The 13908-nt window shown below is 43.5% G+C and overlaps 1 protein-coding gene across 2 annotated transcripts in view; it reads right to left on the reverse strand.

Moving 5' to 3' along the window:
• Nucleotides 1–943: 943 nt before the first annotated feature.
• Nucleotides 944–13908, reverse strand: part of PPP3CC (protein phosphatase 3 catalytic subunit gamma) — a 44575-nt gene continuing 31610 nt past the window's right edge. For both annotated transcript variants that reach the window (XM_072149341.1, XM_072149340.1), the window contains exons 5-14: nucleotides 12707–12852; nucleotides 11539–11678; nucleotides 11361–11438; nucleotides 10289–10383; nucleotides 9416–9541; nucleotides 8835–8912; nucleotides 7166–7247; nucleotides 6357–6454; nucleotides 5379–5408; nucleotides 944–2624 (exon numbers count right to left, since the gene is read on the reverse strand). In XM_072149341.1, coding sequence (XP_072005442.1) covers nucleotides 2467–2624; nucleotides 5379–5408; nucleotides 6357–6454; nucleotides 7166–7247; nucleotides 8835–8912; nucleotides 9416–9541; nucleotides 10289–10383; nucleotides 11361–11438; nucleotides 11539–11678; nucleotides 12707–12852 — 1031 coding nt within the window. In that variant the 3' untranslated portion in view covers nucleotides 944–2466. The remainder of the gene's footprint in view (nucleotides 2625–5378; nucleotides 5409–6356; nucleotides 6455–7165; nucleotides 7248–8834; nucleotides 8913–9415; nucleotides 9542–10288; nucleotides 10384–11360; nucleotides 11439–11538; nucleotides 11679–12706; nucleotides 12853–13908) is intronic.

The following is a 13908-nucleotide window of genomic DNA, read 5'->3' on the forward strand; positions in this document are numbered from 1 at the left end:
CCAAAGAAGGAGATAGTTAAAGGTGAAGATGGAAGTGAAAGGTCTTCTGTAATGGAGTTGTAGGATTACAATAATGATTGTTTGATCATCAATATCAGATTAAAATGAGTCTGACCCTCTTGAAAAGGGCACAACAAGGAGTCGGACACTCAATAACCAGACATGGATGGTCTGTGCAAAGGATAGATCGTTATTCTGGACATCTTTTAGTGAACCCTGGTGAGTACTGTACATTACAGGGTCCTAAAATGACTAGACCAGAAAATATTCACAGCATCCTATGTGAAAGGAACGCTCCAGTAGTTCATTGAATACTGCCTGGTGCAGGGCCTGATGGGAGGAGCAGGACTCATTTTCATTGTCTTGCTAGAACCTGGAGTCTTGCTCCTCCCTTCATGTCCTGCACAAGGTAAAGTTCAATAACCCAGCTGTGACTGGAGCGTCCCTTTAAGGTTAGCAGATCATAATAAGATCATTTTGTAGTTGATGCACTCAGTTTAACAGACCTGCGCCACATTTATTTGAGACTTCTAACATAGATGTGGTGGCCGGTGTGAATATGCACCATAACGCCCCTTTCTGTGCACAGTGCAGCCGTGACACAATATTAGAGCGCAAACACTACATAAATACATGTGCAACCAGTTTGTATGTATAAATGTGCAGTCTACACCAGAATACTGTAATAAATGACATGATCCCCCCCCTCCCATAGCACTATAGATGCAACCTTTCCTCCTGGACGAGAGGTAATGCTCTCATCCTCTCTCGCAGAGAGTGATGCATGTTCTGTGAGATTACACACGAGACCCAACACCCATCCTAGACCATAGTGATATGTAACACCAGAAGTAGGAGGCTCGTAGAGCATTTACCTGATCCTACCACACAGCGCTCACTCAGGTCAGACACACCTCCACTAGGAATAAACAACAAGTCAGACTTCATTTAACTATTTTGCAGTTTAATCTGAACATTTTTTCCTCCCAATCTCTTGTTGGGGAAAAAAAAAAATCATTTACCTTTTTTTTTCTTAAAAACATTTCCTCCTTTTTAATACAAGACAACTCAGCAAATCATAGACTTAATGAAGAGAAGAAAGAATGAAGAGAGACAGAGGGGGAGGGGGGACGGTAGAGAAGCGGGCAGATCTCCCGACACCCTCCGAATGGGCCATCGAAGTCAAACTCAAAGATGGGAGCAGTGAAAGAGTTAATCATTGTGCTATTCATCTCTAGAGGCACCGGAGGACACGGGCAGCCGTAATGTGGCTCTTCCATGGTGCTTTAAAGACCCTGCAGGAGGTGTGCTGAAGATGAGATTGTCTGAAGGTAACCCAACTCCTGAGTGCCTTATTGCAATGGCAGTATAGGTCCCTGGTCAATAGGGAGCCCAGTATCTGAGTGCCACACTAAAGATACAACTTTGTGTCACCTCAAGCCCTTGTGGTACAAAGGTTTCCTATGTAGATAGCCCTAAATGCACTCCCTTAATATAATGGATGTGCCCTGGGGGGGAGGGGAGATGCACAGGTGGATCAGGAGTGTTTAGGGGCAGCACAACCCCTCAAATAAAACCCCAAGCCATGTGATCTCTCTCGTATATGATTATTAGTGCTTGAGAGAGGAGCGACACACTGCAGAGCAATGACTGCAGCGCGATGGATGTGTGCAGAGCCACCCACGGCAGTGCAATCAGAGTCACCCATGGAGGAGAGCGGTTTGTTCTCATGTGTTCAGTGCATTGTACGGGTCTCACTCCCATCACTAGAGAGAGTCCAGTGATTGTGCACGTGATGTCTTGGACATGCTGTGCGATGCTCTGCATCCTCTCGGCTAATACACATCATTGGCAGAACTGGGGCAGCATCAGGCTTCTGCATTTATCAGAGTGTTTGGCCCATGTAAAAAGACACATCTCCAACATCTCAGATAAGCGTGAACCCACGTTTGGCCCCTTGATCAGGAGTAGACGGTATATTCTGTACCTGGGTGCAATGCAGGTGGCTCTGCAAGAAGTGGGCGCTGCAAACTGGCCTTGGTAATATGGTACAATACTGCAGCTGCTGCCGTTAGAGGGACCCTACGTTAAAAAACAGGGCATTTATATTACACATGTATAAATATATATATATAGAACGCAAATAACATTTACAAAGAGGATACAAACTGGAGGACAGACCAGCTCAGTGTGTGGATGCTCACAAACTATGTGACAATGTGTGTATATCAGTCTGTATGTGTACATCCAAGTTTCATGCTTATGTATGTCATGATTTCTGTATGGACCCTGTAGTCATATACATACCTGGTGAATATTACCACTTGTGTACATGAGTATGGTACGTCTGTGTATGTATGTAGAGCATGTGTCATGGTTTCTCGTGTTGGCCTGGGTTGAGAGTCCTGCCCTCGAGCATGTGTGTGGAGATGGTAGATGGACCGGTGTTTCATGCTGGCGGCAGTGTCACTGCTGGCTCCTGTTACTGTTCTTGTCGGCTGAGTTCAGGTTGATGTCTTGCGGGGAGGTGGAGCGGCGGGGAGGCATGCGCTCATTGATGCGATCTAGTCCCCTGGCTTCTTCGAAGCTGCGGATCTTGTGCTGGGGTGAGAAGCCTTTGACAGCTGTGGGGGGAACAAATTACAATAGTGAAAAAATGATGACAAAATCTCTTCTGGTAATTATACGGAAGTCATAAATCCAGGCACAGCGACTGGTAATCTTCTTATATTTGTTATCCATGGCCATAAACCTTTATGATTATTCTAATTAGACAGCAGGGCTCTGGGGGTGTTACCATAGTCCCTCTCTGCTGTCGCTTCACAGGTTACACTTTCTCCCCCTCCCCTCTGCACCCTCAGCCTGATGTAATTTCACACAGTGGGAGGGGGAGTGCTCCCTACACACTATTAGGAGGAGCTCTGGAAGCACCCCCAGATATTCAGATATTTTTATTGAACTTTTTTTTTTACAAACCCAACAAATACAACGTGGAGGGAAGTACGTACATATTACTACCTTAGGCTCTGTACAGTGCTACAGATAGAAGTTGTGATCATAAAAGTATTTCAAAATAGTTACAATTGTAGCTCTATTCCTAGACAGTGTTCACATTCTGAATTAACATGTAGGCATATTATCAATAACATACTTCCTCCTTCCCTTCCCCCCCTTGCCAGCCAGCTCCTTTAAAAACAATTGGACCCAATCTATCTTTTCTGTAAGAAAAAAAAAAAAAAAAAAGGCCTAAGCCTATCATTACCTATTTTGCCAGTGATAATTGCTATTCTGAGCTTGCCCTTAGTCTTATAAGGGATGCTGATGGCAGACCGGGTGAATCTAATCACTTGCCCCAGATCTTTTTAAATTTCGAAACACTGTTCCTCTTCACATACGTACTGTACTCCAATCATATCATCGCATTTAAGCGCTCTATAAATTCTTTCTTGTCCGGAGGCCCTGGTCTTATCCAATGGGAAGCTATAACCTTTCTGGCTTGGTATAAGAATCGCTGTATTGCAATATTATTGGGCTCTGTCAGGTTATCAACCTTTAAAGGGAACCTACCACCACACATCTACCTATAAAGGCACTTTTTTGTTTACTTTTATTAAACTTGTATGCAAATTTACTTATGCGGCTACTGGGGCGTGGAGTAGCCGCATCTGAGGTTACACAAGGCGGCTACTCCACGCCCCGGTAGCCTCTTTTCCCCTCCTACTCACAATCTTCGGCGCGCAGCTCCGCGTAGCTGCGCGCCCTCGTCCGGCGATCCTGCTGTCTGCGCATGCGGAGAAGAGCAGGCCCGCGCCTGCGCGGTCACTGCTCCGAAACAGGCGCGGGCCTGCTCTTCTGCGCATGCGCAGACGGCAGGATCGCTGGACGAGGGCGCGGAGCTGCGCGCCGAAGATGGTGAGTAGGAGGGGGAAAGAGGCTACCGGGGCGTGGAGTAGCCGCCTCGTGTAACCTCAGATGCGGCTACTCCACGCCCCAGTAGCCGCATAAGTAAATTTGCATACAAGTTTAATAAAAGTTAACAAAAAAGTGCGGGGACGTGAGGATTAGCCCTTAAAAGGGCTATCCTCACGTCCCATTGATCCACCTACCACCCCTTCTACCTTTATAGGTAGATTTGTAGTGGTAGGTTCCCTTTAATACTCCAATTAGGCATGCTAGGGGGCTTTCCTCAATTGCTATAGAAAAGACTTTACGCGTCAATTCTAAAACAGATTTCCAGAAGGATTCCAGTTCTCTACATTCCCACATCATATGGAGTATACCTGCCTCTTCCGTTCCACATCTAGGGCATTCTGAATTGGGCCAGACTCCTAATAATAATTGAGGTGATCTATATGTTCTATGTAATAGGAAGAGATGAGACATCCTGCGAGCCTCGCTAGGAGAGAGGGTTGGCACCAGTTCTAAAGCTTCAGTCCACTGCTCCTCTTCAGTAGGACCCACCTCTCTTTCCCATTGTGCCCGGCATTTTAATGGGATATCCTTTATGGAATCATTAAGCCACACCGTATAGGAATATGATATCAGGCCTTTAGTAGAGCTTCTTGCTCATTAGCATAATCATAATACCATGGATAACAGATCTAAGAAGGCTACCGCAGCCACAGTGCCTGGATCTGTGAGTAAGTGTCCCTTTTGATAGTCGATTTTCTTTAAATCTGTTTCTGCAAAAGAAAGCTAGCAAGACAACAGCAAGTGGTGACCTTAGGTTTGGCCAAAGGCTATGACATATATTTAACTTTTTAACGTGGTACCCTAGGAACCCCAGCGGTAATAATGGGGGGTCTCAGAGTACCCAATGTGATTGAGTGACCATGAATCTATTAAATTCTACTGGACTAATGGGAGATGCACTTGGTTATCTACATCTGTCGTTCCTGCAATACATTTTTAGCCTACAGATGATAGGTGAAACTTGTAGTTAAGCCCTTGAACTTACAGTATTAATGATATAAATGTTACCCCAGTCATGGACAGAGCATTCTGTATTTTGAATTAGTGCAATCTTCATGAAATGCTACGATTACTTGCATACATTGTAAGCTCTTGTGAGCAGGACCCTCACTCTTATTGTTTCATGTGACTATGTTATTACTCTGTCTTATTATACTTGTAGATGTCCCCCTTAATTTGTAATGCACCACAGAATATGATGGCGCTATATAAAGATTATTATTACGATACATATGTTATAATGGGATCTGGCTATACTAGCGGTTTGCTGATTTTTAAGTCCAAAGGTTAAACCAGCTGGCATCAATGCGGCAGGCCTCCCCCTCCCCCGTGCCTTCTTTTCTATTAGCATAGCACCCTCTAGTGTCAGTTTGGTAAACTGCTGCTCAGGGCAGATCATCCTTTACCTTCTTCTTGTGCGACGGCTTCTTCTGTAGCTGTAGGGGAGAGAAAGAACAAACACTGGATCAGAATTTTTGCATATGTACAGGTATACCTTACCAGAACAAAACACTGAAAATATGTTCTAAACCACAGGATATTATTGTGCCGATCTTGACAGGTTATTCCAGTTTACCCCCAGGAATACAGAACACATTATTGTGACATTCTCCAGCACAATGTAACATTGTACCCTGGCTGATACCTGTACAGACTTGCGAGAGGATGAAGAACATTCCTCACATCATTGCTCTCATATAAGGACTACGCCTGAGAGGGGAGAAACCTCTGACCTCCCTCTACGCACAGTGTGTACAGGGCATAACAATATAAGCTGACACGCAGCCAGCAGACACCATTGTGTGCCAGGTATACTATGCCCTTACATAGCTACGGCTTCCTAGCCAAGTACTCTTAAGCCAAAGATGTATATTAAAGAATAACTAAACGATCAAAGTAATTTCCTTCATAGCTTAAAGGGGTATTCCCATCTCAGATATTAGTACATATTTGGCATAACCACCGGATCCCCCAACACCCATCCTGCCTGGTAAGGGCTCATTCACACGAACGTAATGTGGACCGATATGCGTCCGTCTATGGCTCCCATCACTGTGCGGTGAACACACGGCCCGGGCGAACATACGTCATTTAAATGTACCCTAAGGAAGACACTGGTCAACACAAGCAAGTGAAGAACAGACAGGGGTCTAAGTAGTTACCCAAATCCATAAAGGTAGGATCAGCCCTTTAAAGTGATGGATTAATAGCAACCCCTCTCAACATTTTAAGCCTATGTCCTTTGTGTAATATCTCCATCAACTGCAACCATGTTATACATAAAGGTAACTTCAATCTTCGAATGAAAGGGGTGAATCCCAGAACACCCCTTTAATTTCAAGTGCATTGTGATACTCCTATAAGATAACAGCTATAATAGTTACCGCTCTGCAGAGTCTGTCTCCCTCCAGACAGTACTCCCTGGGGAAGTGTTCCTGTGGGTGTCAGACCCTTCAGCGTCAGCACACTCTCACTTTCCTCCCTGAGGAAGAAATATGGGAAGATGGAGATATCAAGAGATTAGCAATAGACCTACAAATTATGCATCCTCATCCTACAGTAATATTACTCATATTACTGTAGGTAGTCCTATACCTTTAAAAGTATCAAATTGCAGCCATTCCTCTCAGCACCCCCCCACACATGCATGCTCTGTAGAGTGGCTGAGAAATAAAGAAACAGTCTTGTATTGGCTTATTTCTTATTGACCCTTGGGGTCATTTGATGGTTGATACACATAACTTTGCTGTGCCGGATTAACCCAAATACTGTATATGGGTCCAGCCATGTATTCCCTTTAGATCGTCACTTTTAAAATACCCATTGTATTCCTTTCTTTTGATATCATGGGATATGATGTGTTGTGCCTGACTGTTTCGATAAAATTGTACGGGGAGGGCAATCTATGTAAAAGCTTTGAAAAAAAAAGTGCACATACACCTTGGTAATGATCTTGATGTCCTGTGTGACAAAACTATTACAGACCCAAATTCTGACAACTTGATGTAACTTTGATTATTTTAATAAACTCCCCCACCTCTCCATCTTAAAAAAAGGAATACCCATTGTTCAAGCAAGGTCTTTTGAATTGATCTGTAAGTGCTTAATGTGGAAATACTTTTTGCTGTATTTTTCCCTAAAAATGTGAGGTGTTGTTTGCAGGAAGATGAGAGGAGCTGTACGAGTCGGTCACCTGAGTACAGAGAACACACGGGCCATTTTCCCAATCGCTCTGATCTTGTTCCGAATAATCTCTTTACGCACTGAGGCTCCACCTTATTACAAAAAAAAATTATATTAATTGAATGGAGAGATAACAATGAAAACAGATACAGAACATATAATTTACTACACGCATTACCTCTTCATGCTCATTTTACATATATAGCGGACATTATTTTCTGTGGTGCCAGGTGAGGATTACTAGATTAACCCTTCATATATTCTATTTATAGTTGGGGGCACACAACTATACATCTTTATGGGAAATTGCTAAATAATGTAAAATGATAACCACAAGATAGGAAACCATTTTCTGAGGACCGACTATGGAGAAACTCCTGGGAATCAGGTGACTGGAGCCTGGAAGTGTCCATGTAAGCAGACAAGTGGTGGGCATGCTGGGCCAGCACTCCGGATAATCATGATCCCAGCTCTGCAATACGGTTTTGCAGAGAGGAAGGCACTGATAATATATCACTATGATGCAGGAAGACCTATAACTGGCAATGTGGTCGGTCCGTCAAATCTGCCCAGCATGTGGTCTGTGATAAACCAATCCAACACGGTCGTGTGATTAACCCTAAAAATCTCTGTCACTGTACAGAGCTAACCCTCTAAGCGGGCACCAAAAGTATTAATGAATAGAAAGGAAAAAACTAATATGGGGTCATAGGTCCCCACTACTCTCTCTTTTACCCTAGGTGTTATCAATGCACAAGCTCATGAGAGCAAGTGACAGGTGAGGATGATAGCAAGTGTGATTGGCAGCATGTAAGGCCAGATTTTTAAAAGGGAGGCTAAGGGTGCAGTCACACGTCGCGTTTAACGCTTGCATTTAAAAACGCATTGGAATAGCTGAAGAGTGATTTGCCTAATTAAACAGCTGCTAACACCTGTGTTTACAAAATGCAACCGTTAACGCATGCGTTAACATCGCGGTTAACGCGTGCGTTTGTTAACGCATTGTTACTGCATGCATTAACCGCGAATTTAACGCATGCAGTAACAATGTTACGAGTGTTACGAGCTGTTTAATTAGGCAAATCACTCTTCAGCTATTCCAATGCGTTTTTAAATGCATGCGTTAAACGCGACGTGTGACCGCACCCTGAGTGTGCGGTCACACGTGGCATTTAACGCATGCGTTTTTTTTACGCAGGTGGTAACAGCTGTTTAATTAGGCAAATCTCTCTTCAGCTGTTTTAAATGCATTCGTTAAACGCGACGTGTGACCGCACCCTGAGGTGCAGCCATTTATGACAGAACTCACATTATCATGCAACCCTGGACATATTGATTAATAAAGAATTTCATTCTAATTTTATTCTATTTAATTATTTCAGACCATTTGAGCTCCAAATCTACCCCTAACTTTAACACAGCTATAGAGTGATATTATAAAATTCTGTTTCCCTGCAGATACCACTAGGGGGAGCTCCATTGATACAGGTTCCATTTATACAGCGCACATCTGCAGTGCAATCCCCTACAGCTTCATCCTGGGACAATAGAACACCGAGGACTTGATGTAACTGTCTAGATTCTAATTCTGTGTCCGCCATAGCAACACATTTTTGAGTATAAAAATAGTAATACACTATAAACTATATATATTAGAAATGCCCAGACAGTTCTCTTACTTTCCAGTGTGTCTTCTCCATCTGAAATGAGCTCATCATCCGAGCATATACTGAGAATATTCACCAGCATTTCTGTAACTGGAGAGAGAAAGTGCAGGACATCATAATGCGGTCAATGAGATTATATTACACTAATGTTCGGTGCTGCAGTAATGCCTGGACAGGAAACATCTGATCACACAGTGCGGCTCTGGTGCAGTGTATTCTGGAGATCTCATTTATGTGTTTTACCGTTTACACGTCAAGGCAAATCTCTGTACACTTCATGAGGAAGCTGCAACAGATTTTACACTGGGACCTGTAAACTTCATTACACAATTCACAGTCTTTTGTTTATACCAATGTAAAACCTACCAAGTTGGTCAGGAGAATTGAGCCCTATCCATATCCTTACAATCTGATCTTTATTCCCCTTGATGGCAGATATCATTTGGACCCGATGCATATTAGATGGTCGACTAAGCCCACAAAAATACACATCTAATCTTTATACAAGTCACCCGCCTTTCATTTGTATTTTCCTCTGCGGGATAACGTCATATAACTGGTGATCAATACCGGACGTAAAACTCGATTTTTACCTTTCTCCCCCACGAAGGGCAGGGACCATGTGAACACATCCATGAAGTTTGGCAGCCAGTAAGGATGCGGAGAGCAATTAAACTGACGGATGTTCATGACATTGTTTTCATACTTGAGCACTGCGGCTGTAAGGAGACAAGAAGAAGCAGCTTTACATATACTGCAGACGTCTTTTACATAAGACTCCCACACACAAGAGCCGTAGTAGCTGACATGTGGTGATGGTGCAAGATTCTAGCAGCCTGACACCTATACAGAATAATTTAATATCTTTTATTCGTACATCATAAAGGGATTTACCAGAGTCTGACCTCTAAGATCTGCACCAAACTAGAAAATCCAGGAGTAGAATTAGGAGTTTTCCTCTCCTGCCGTGTACTTTTAAGGCCCCCATACACTTAGCTGACAACCACCTCTTATGAAACCCTTGTAGCCACGCCCATTTTGTCTTGATTTTTTTTTTTTCAGGCAACCCCCCCCCCCCCCCACTCCCAATGTATAGCTCATCAGTGTACAAGTGTTATTTCTGAGGATAGATGTGGGCTTGAAAACCCCTTTAAAGGCCACAAAATCTCTGAAGTCAGATTCTCTATAACACAGCACTTCTTTTGAACTTCCTCGAAATCAATACCCCCTACAAGGAAGCACTGGATGGAGATTTCGATTCCTGGCATCTGACTGGTCTCAAAAAGGGATCATACACTTTTCTGAGTGCCGAGCTTCCTTTGTTCTGCGAGATGGATGGTTTCACGTTTACCTTTGCTTCCTCCTGACAAATCTATGCAACTCTCCATTATCATGCATAAACATGGCAGCAATCTAACAACCATGCCATACACTCTACACAATGGCCATACACTACATTATCTCACCTTTGTTGTTGTAGACGTCAAGGTAATTCGGTGCAGAAAAAATCGTGATGAGGGAGGGAAATCCAGTCGTCTGACTCTTCCGATACATTCGGTAACTGCAGGCGGGAAAGCAAATATCAAGCATTGTCCACCTACCCATCATTGTATTGCTACGGAGGAAGAAGGTTCCATCTGGAATAAGATTCTCTAAAAGAAATCCTGCAGAAATAAGGGTTTGTCTCTCCCAAGTCCTCCTTTTACAGAGGATTGGAGCTTAAAGGGGTATTCTGTGATCAATATCAGCTGCATGAGGTTCTGACACCCAGGACAAGCTACTCACAGCGACATCCAGCCAGATTACCTCCAGCTTAGGGTCACTCAAATAAAGGGGGCTAAGCTGCATTATCGAGAACAGCCACTATACAATTTACGGCGCTGTGCTTGATAGGATATGATTTAGGTGAAATGCTTATTTAGACACTGTGATCTCTTCAAAGAGCAGATCAGCAAGTGTGGCCACTTCTCTATTTAAAGGGGTATAAAAGGGTTGTATGAGATCAGGGAGAAAAGTAAAACGCTGCCTCTTTTGTCCATGTGCTAGTTTAAAGAGGTTTCTTGCTTTTGCAAAAAAAACAACCGAAAGTGGAAGCATTTGTGGGAAAATGGAAGATAACTATACGTCTTCTTGTCTGGAGGACGTCCCCGACTCCTGCAATGACTCTCTACTTCTGACAAGTCATCAGTGATGCCGTTACGTTCATTGCAAGTGAAGCCTGGGCCAATCTCAAGCCACATTAGACACGTTTCAGGCCAGGGATCGGACCAGACGTCATGTGTGCAATAAATGTAATGTCATCAGTCGGACTAACTGCATTGGAAGTGCCTGGAGCAGGTGGTCGCCTCGGGAGCGAGGGACACCCTCCAGAGATGTACACATTCCCCCTTCCAAATGCTGTCCCTTCTTGAAAGTAAATACCTGATACCAGCCTATGGACAAGAGTCTGGTGCTTCTACAAGAAGAAAAATTTAAAAAAAGAAAAGAAAAAAGCAGTCATAATTTTCAAGTCTCAGGCATAACATGCCATGACATTACCCAGCATCCTGTGCTTCATGGGCTCGAATCACAGACAGGAGGTTGTTGCTCTGCAGGAATTCGCAGACGGCGGGGTAGCTGTAATACAAAGGTACTTATCAGGATGGTAATACAGATGTTTTCAGCAGAACATAACCACACAGCGCTCAGCAAGTACAACGCTCTGCCGTCCTGTTACCTGTAGAAGTAGGAGCAGCCACGAACTGTGTTGTGGGTGAAATGTTCCAGAGTCTTTTCATTGCCGTAGTCCTCAGCCGGGTCGGACCACAGCAGGTCGCACATAGGACCGAAGGCGGGGGGCTCCTTGAATCGGTCTAACTGATGAGTCAGAGAGAAGGTGGAGAACATGAAAGAAAGGAACCAGAGTAGGGGACTCTAGAATCGCAACACTCAAAGACTGAAGACATGGGGGAGGAGATTGCAGGGGGTTCATTTAGGGGCTGTGTCATAAAGGGGTAAACATATATGATTGTGGGAGAGGGGGTTTGGGTTTCCAGCATAAACAATGATTGTAAGTTACCCTTGAATGATTTGGACAAATTCAGTCTATGCTATTAGCAAACTGTGCATAATAAAAACCAAATCAACAGCAACAACGGCGCTAATAGACACAAATTTGGTAAAAAAAAAAAAAAAAAAAAAAGCTTCCAATAAAAATGTATTCTTAAAAAAATGCATGCAGTAATCAGCAATATTAAAATCAGTATAACCCACTCAAAACAACCCTTCATCAGATACAAAATTTCATAATGAAATTATATTATATAGATATATCCATTTATTATACATAAAATATATATAGAGGGAGATCAGAGACCCCACTTCTGGCTGTATACAAAGGTAAATGATGTCATTATAAAAGTTATTCATACTTCAAGATGGTAATACATTTGGGACAATATAGAATGCTGTGAACAAAAGTTTAGTCGAAAGTTTGATCACAGCATTCTACATTGTCCCGAATTTACTACCATCTTGTAGTATGAATAACTGTTTGTTGTAATAACATCATTTATCGTTGCATACACTCGATTGGGGTCTCTGATCTCTCTAGGGGAGCACCCAATTTGGGGTTTTTACACTAGGACAACTTCCTGATGTTATTCCCCAAGGCGCCGTTCTCTCGGTTTCCTTTTTTTTCCTGCTTTATGTTCTATTAACTCCTACTCAAGCCTTTGTCTGCTGTTCACTTATGGAGCGGAGGCCATTACCGTACATATACAGGGGATCATATCCCAAACATATAGATTACAATTATATACATTTTTACGATAGAAAAATCGCAATGTCAATATCTTATAAATAGGAACATCATAGGAGGTGACAGATAAGAGGGTGGGATTCACCTTTCTGATGTCATCCAGGCAAGAGATTTCAGGGGAGAGACCCCCGTGCACGCACAAGAACTGCTGGTTGAGCAGAGCCGCTAATGGGAGGCAGTCAAAGGCATCCATACAGGAGTCGTACACTCGCTCTGAATACTTAATTTTACCTGCAGGGGAAAATGACCATTATTAGTATTAGTGAACTTATTCACAACACAAGAGCCCTCAATACTACAGACCTCCAAACACGGGATCCGCTATGCACAGAATGAATCCCCAGATTCAAGTACAGCTCCCTTCTCTGTTTAGTGGCCAGGATGGCGAACTGCAACTGATTTAGAGGGGTCTCGTGCAGACGAGTCTGTATAACTTCACAGAACCAATATGTTCTTTTTAACCAAATGAAAGCAATATATTCACATTTATTGTGTCTTGATCAGATGCAACGTGCAAACTGCAAAAGGGACCCAGTAAGGCCCGTTCCACACTTGCGAGTGTGATGCAATGAACTCGCATTACACTCGCAACGCAAGCTGCCGGGAACACACGTCCCGAACGCTGCACTGCGGGATTGAGCTGACATGCTGAGTTCACTCCCGCGGTGCAGCGTTCGGGCCGTGCGTTCCCGGCAGCTTGCGTTGCGAGTGTGATGCGAGTTCTTCGCATCACACTCGCAAGTGTGGAATGGGCCTAACTTTCCCATGGAATGATTTATGGATCTGGGCACCAGGAAACTAAAAATCACTGGATACTGGCATGCTGTTAGTTCAGTGGTCCCAAACCGGTTTTCTTTATAAGGAATTTTCTTTTAACTAACACAATATAGAAAATGTAACTAGTGCACTGTGGTTTGTCACACTGAGGGGTGTCGGGTATGAGTAACCGTTACTCCATTTACTTCTATGGAACTGAATGAAACAGATGGGTATAGCACTCATGCAGTCTCATATACATGAATGGTGGACATGCATGTAAAGTACCTTGGACTCTGGAAACCCAAAAAGGCATAACCCTAAAAATGTACATGAAGTGCTGCAGAGTAACTGGTGCATATGAAGATGTAGCGACCCCTTGGCAGTAGCAGGACTCATGAACACAGACAGATCTTGTATGTAGCAGCAGGACAGATGGGTACAGTGATCTATGGCTGGTGCACAGAGCAGCTGGATGCATGGCAGTACGGAGAGCAGCAGGGCTCATACGAATTTACGGAGAGAAGATTT

Source organism: Engystomops pustulosus, chromosome 4 (genome assembly GCF_040894005.1).
Source record: "Engystomops pustulosus chromosome 4, aEngPut4.maternal, whole genome shotgun sequence".
Taxonomy (NCBI): Eukaryota; Metazoa; Chordata; class Amphibia; order Anura; family Leptodactylidae; genus Engystomops; species Engystomops pustulosus.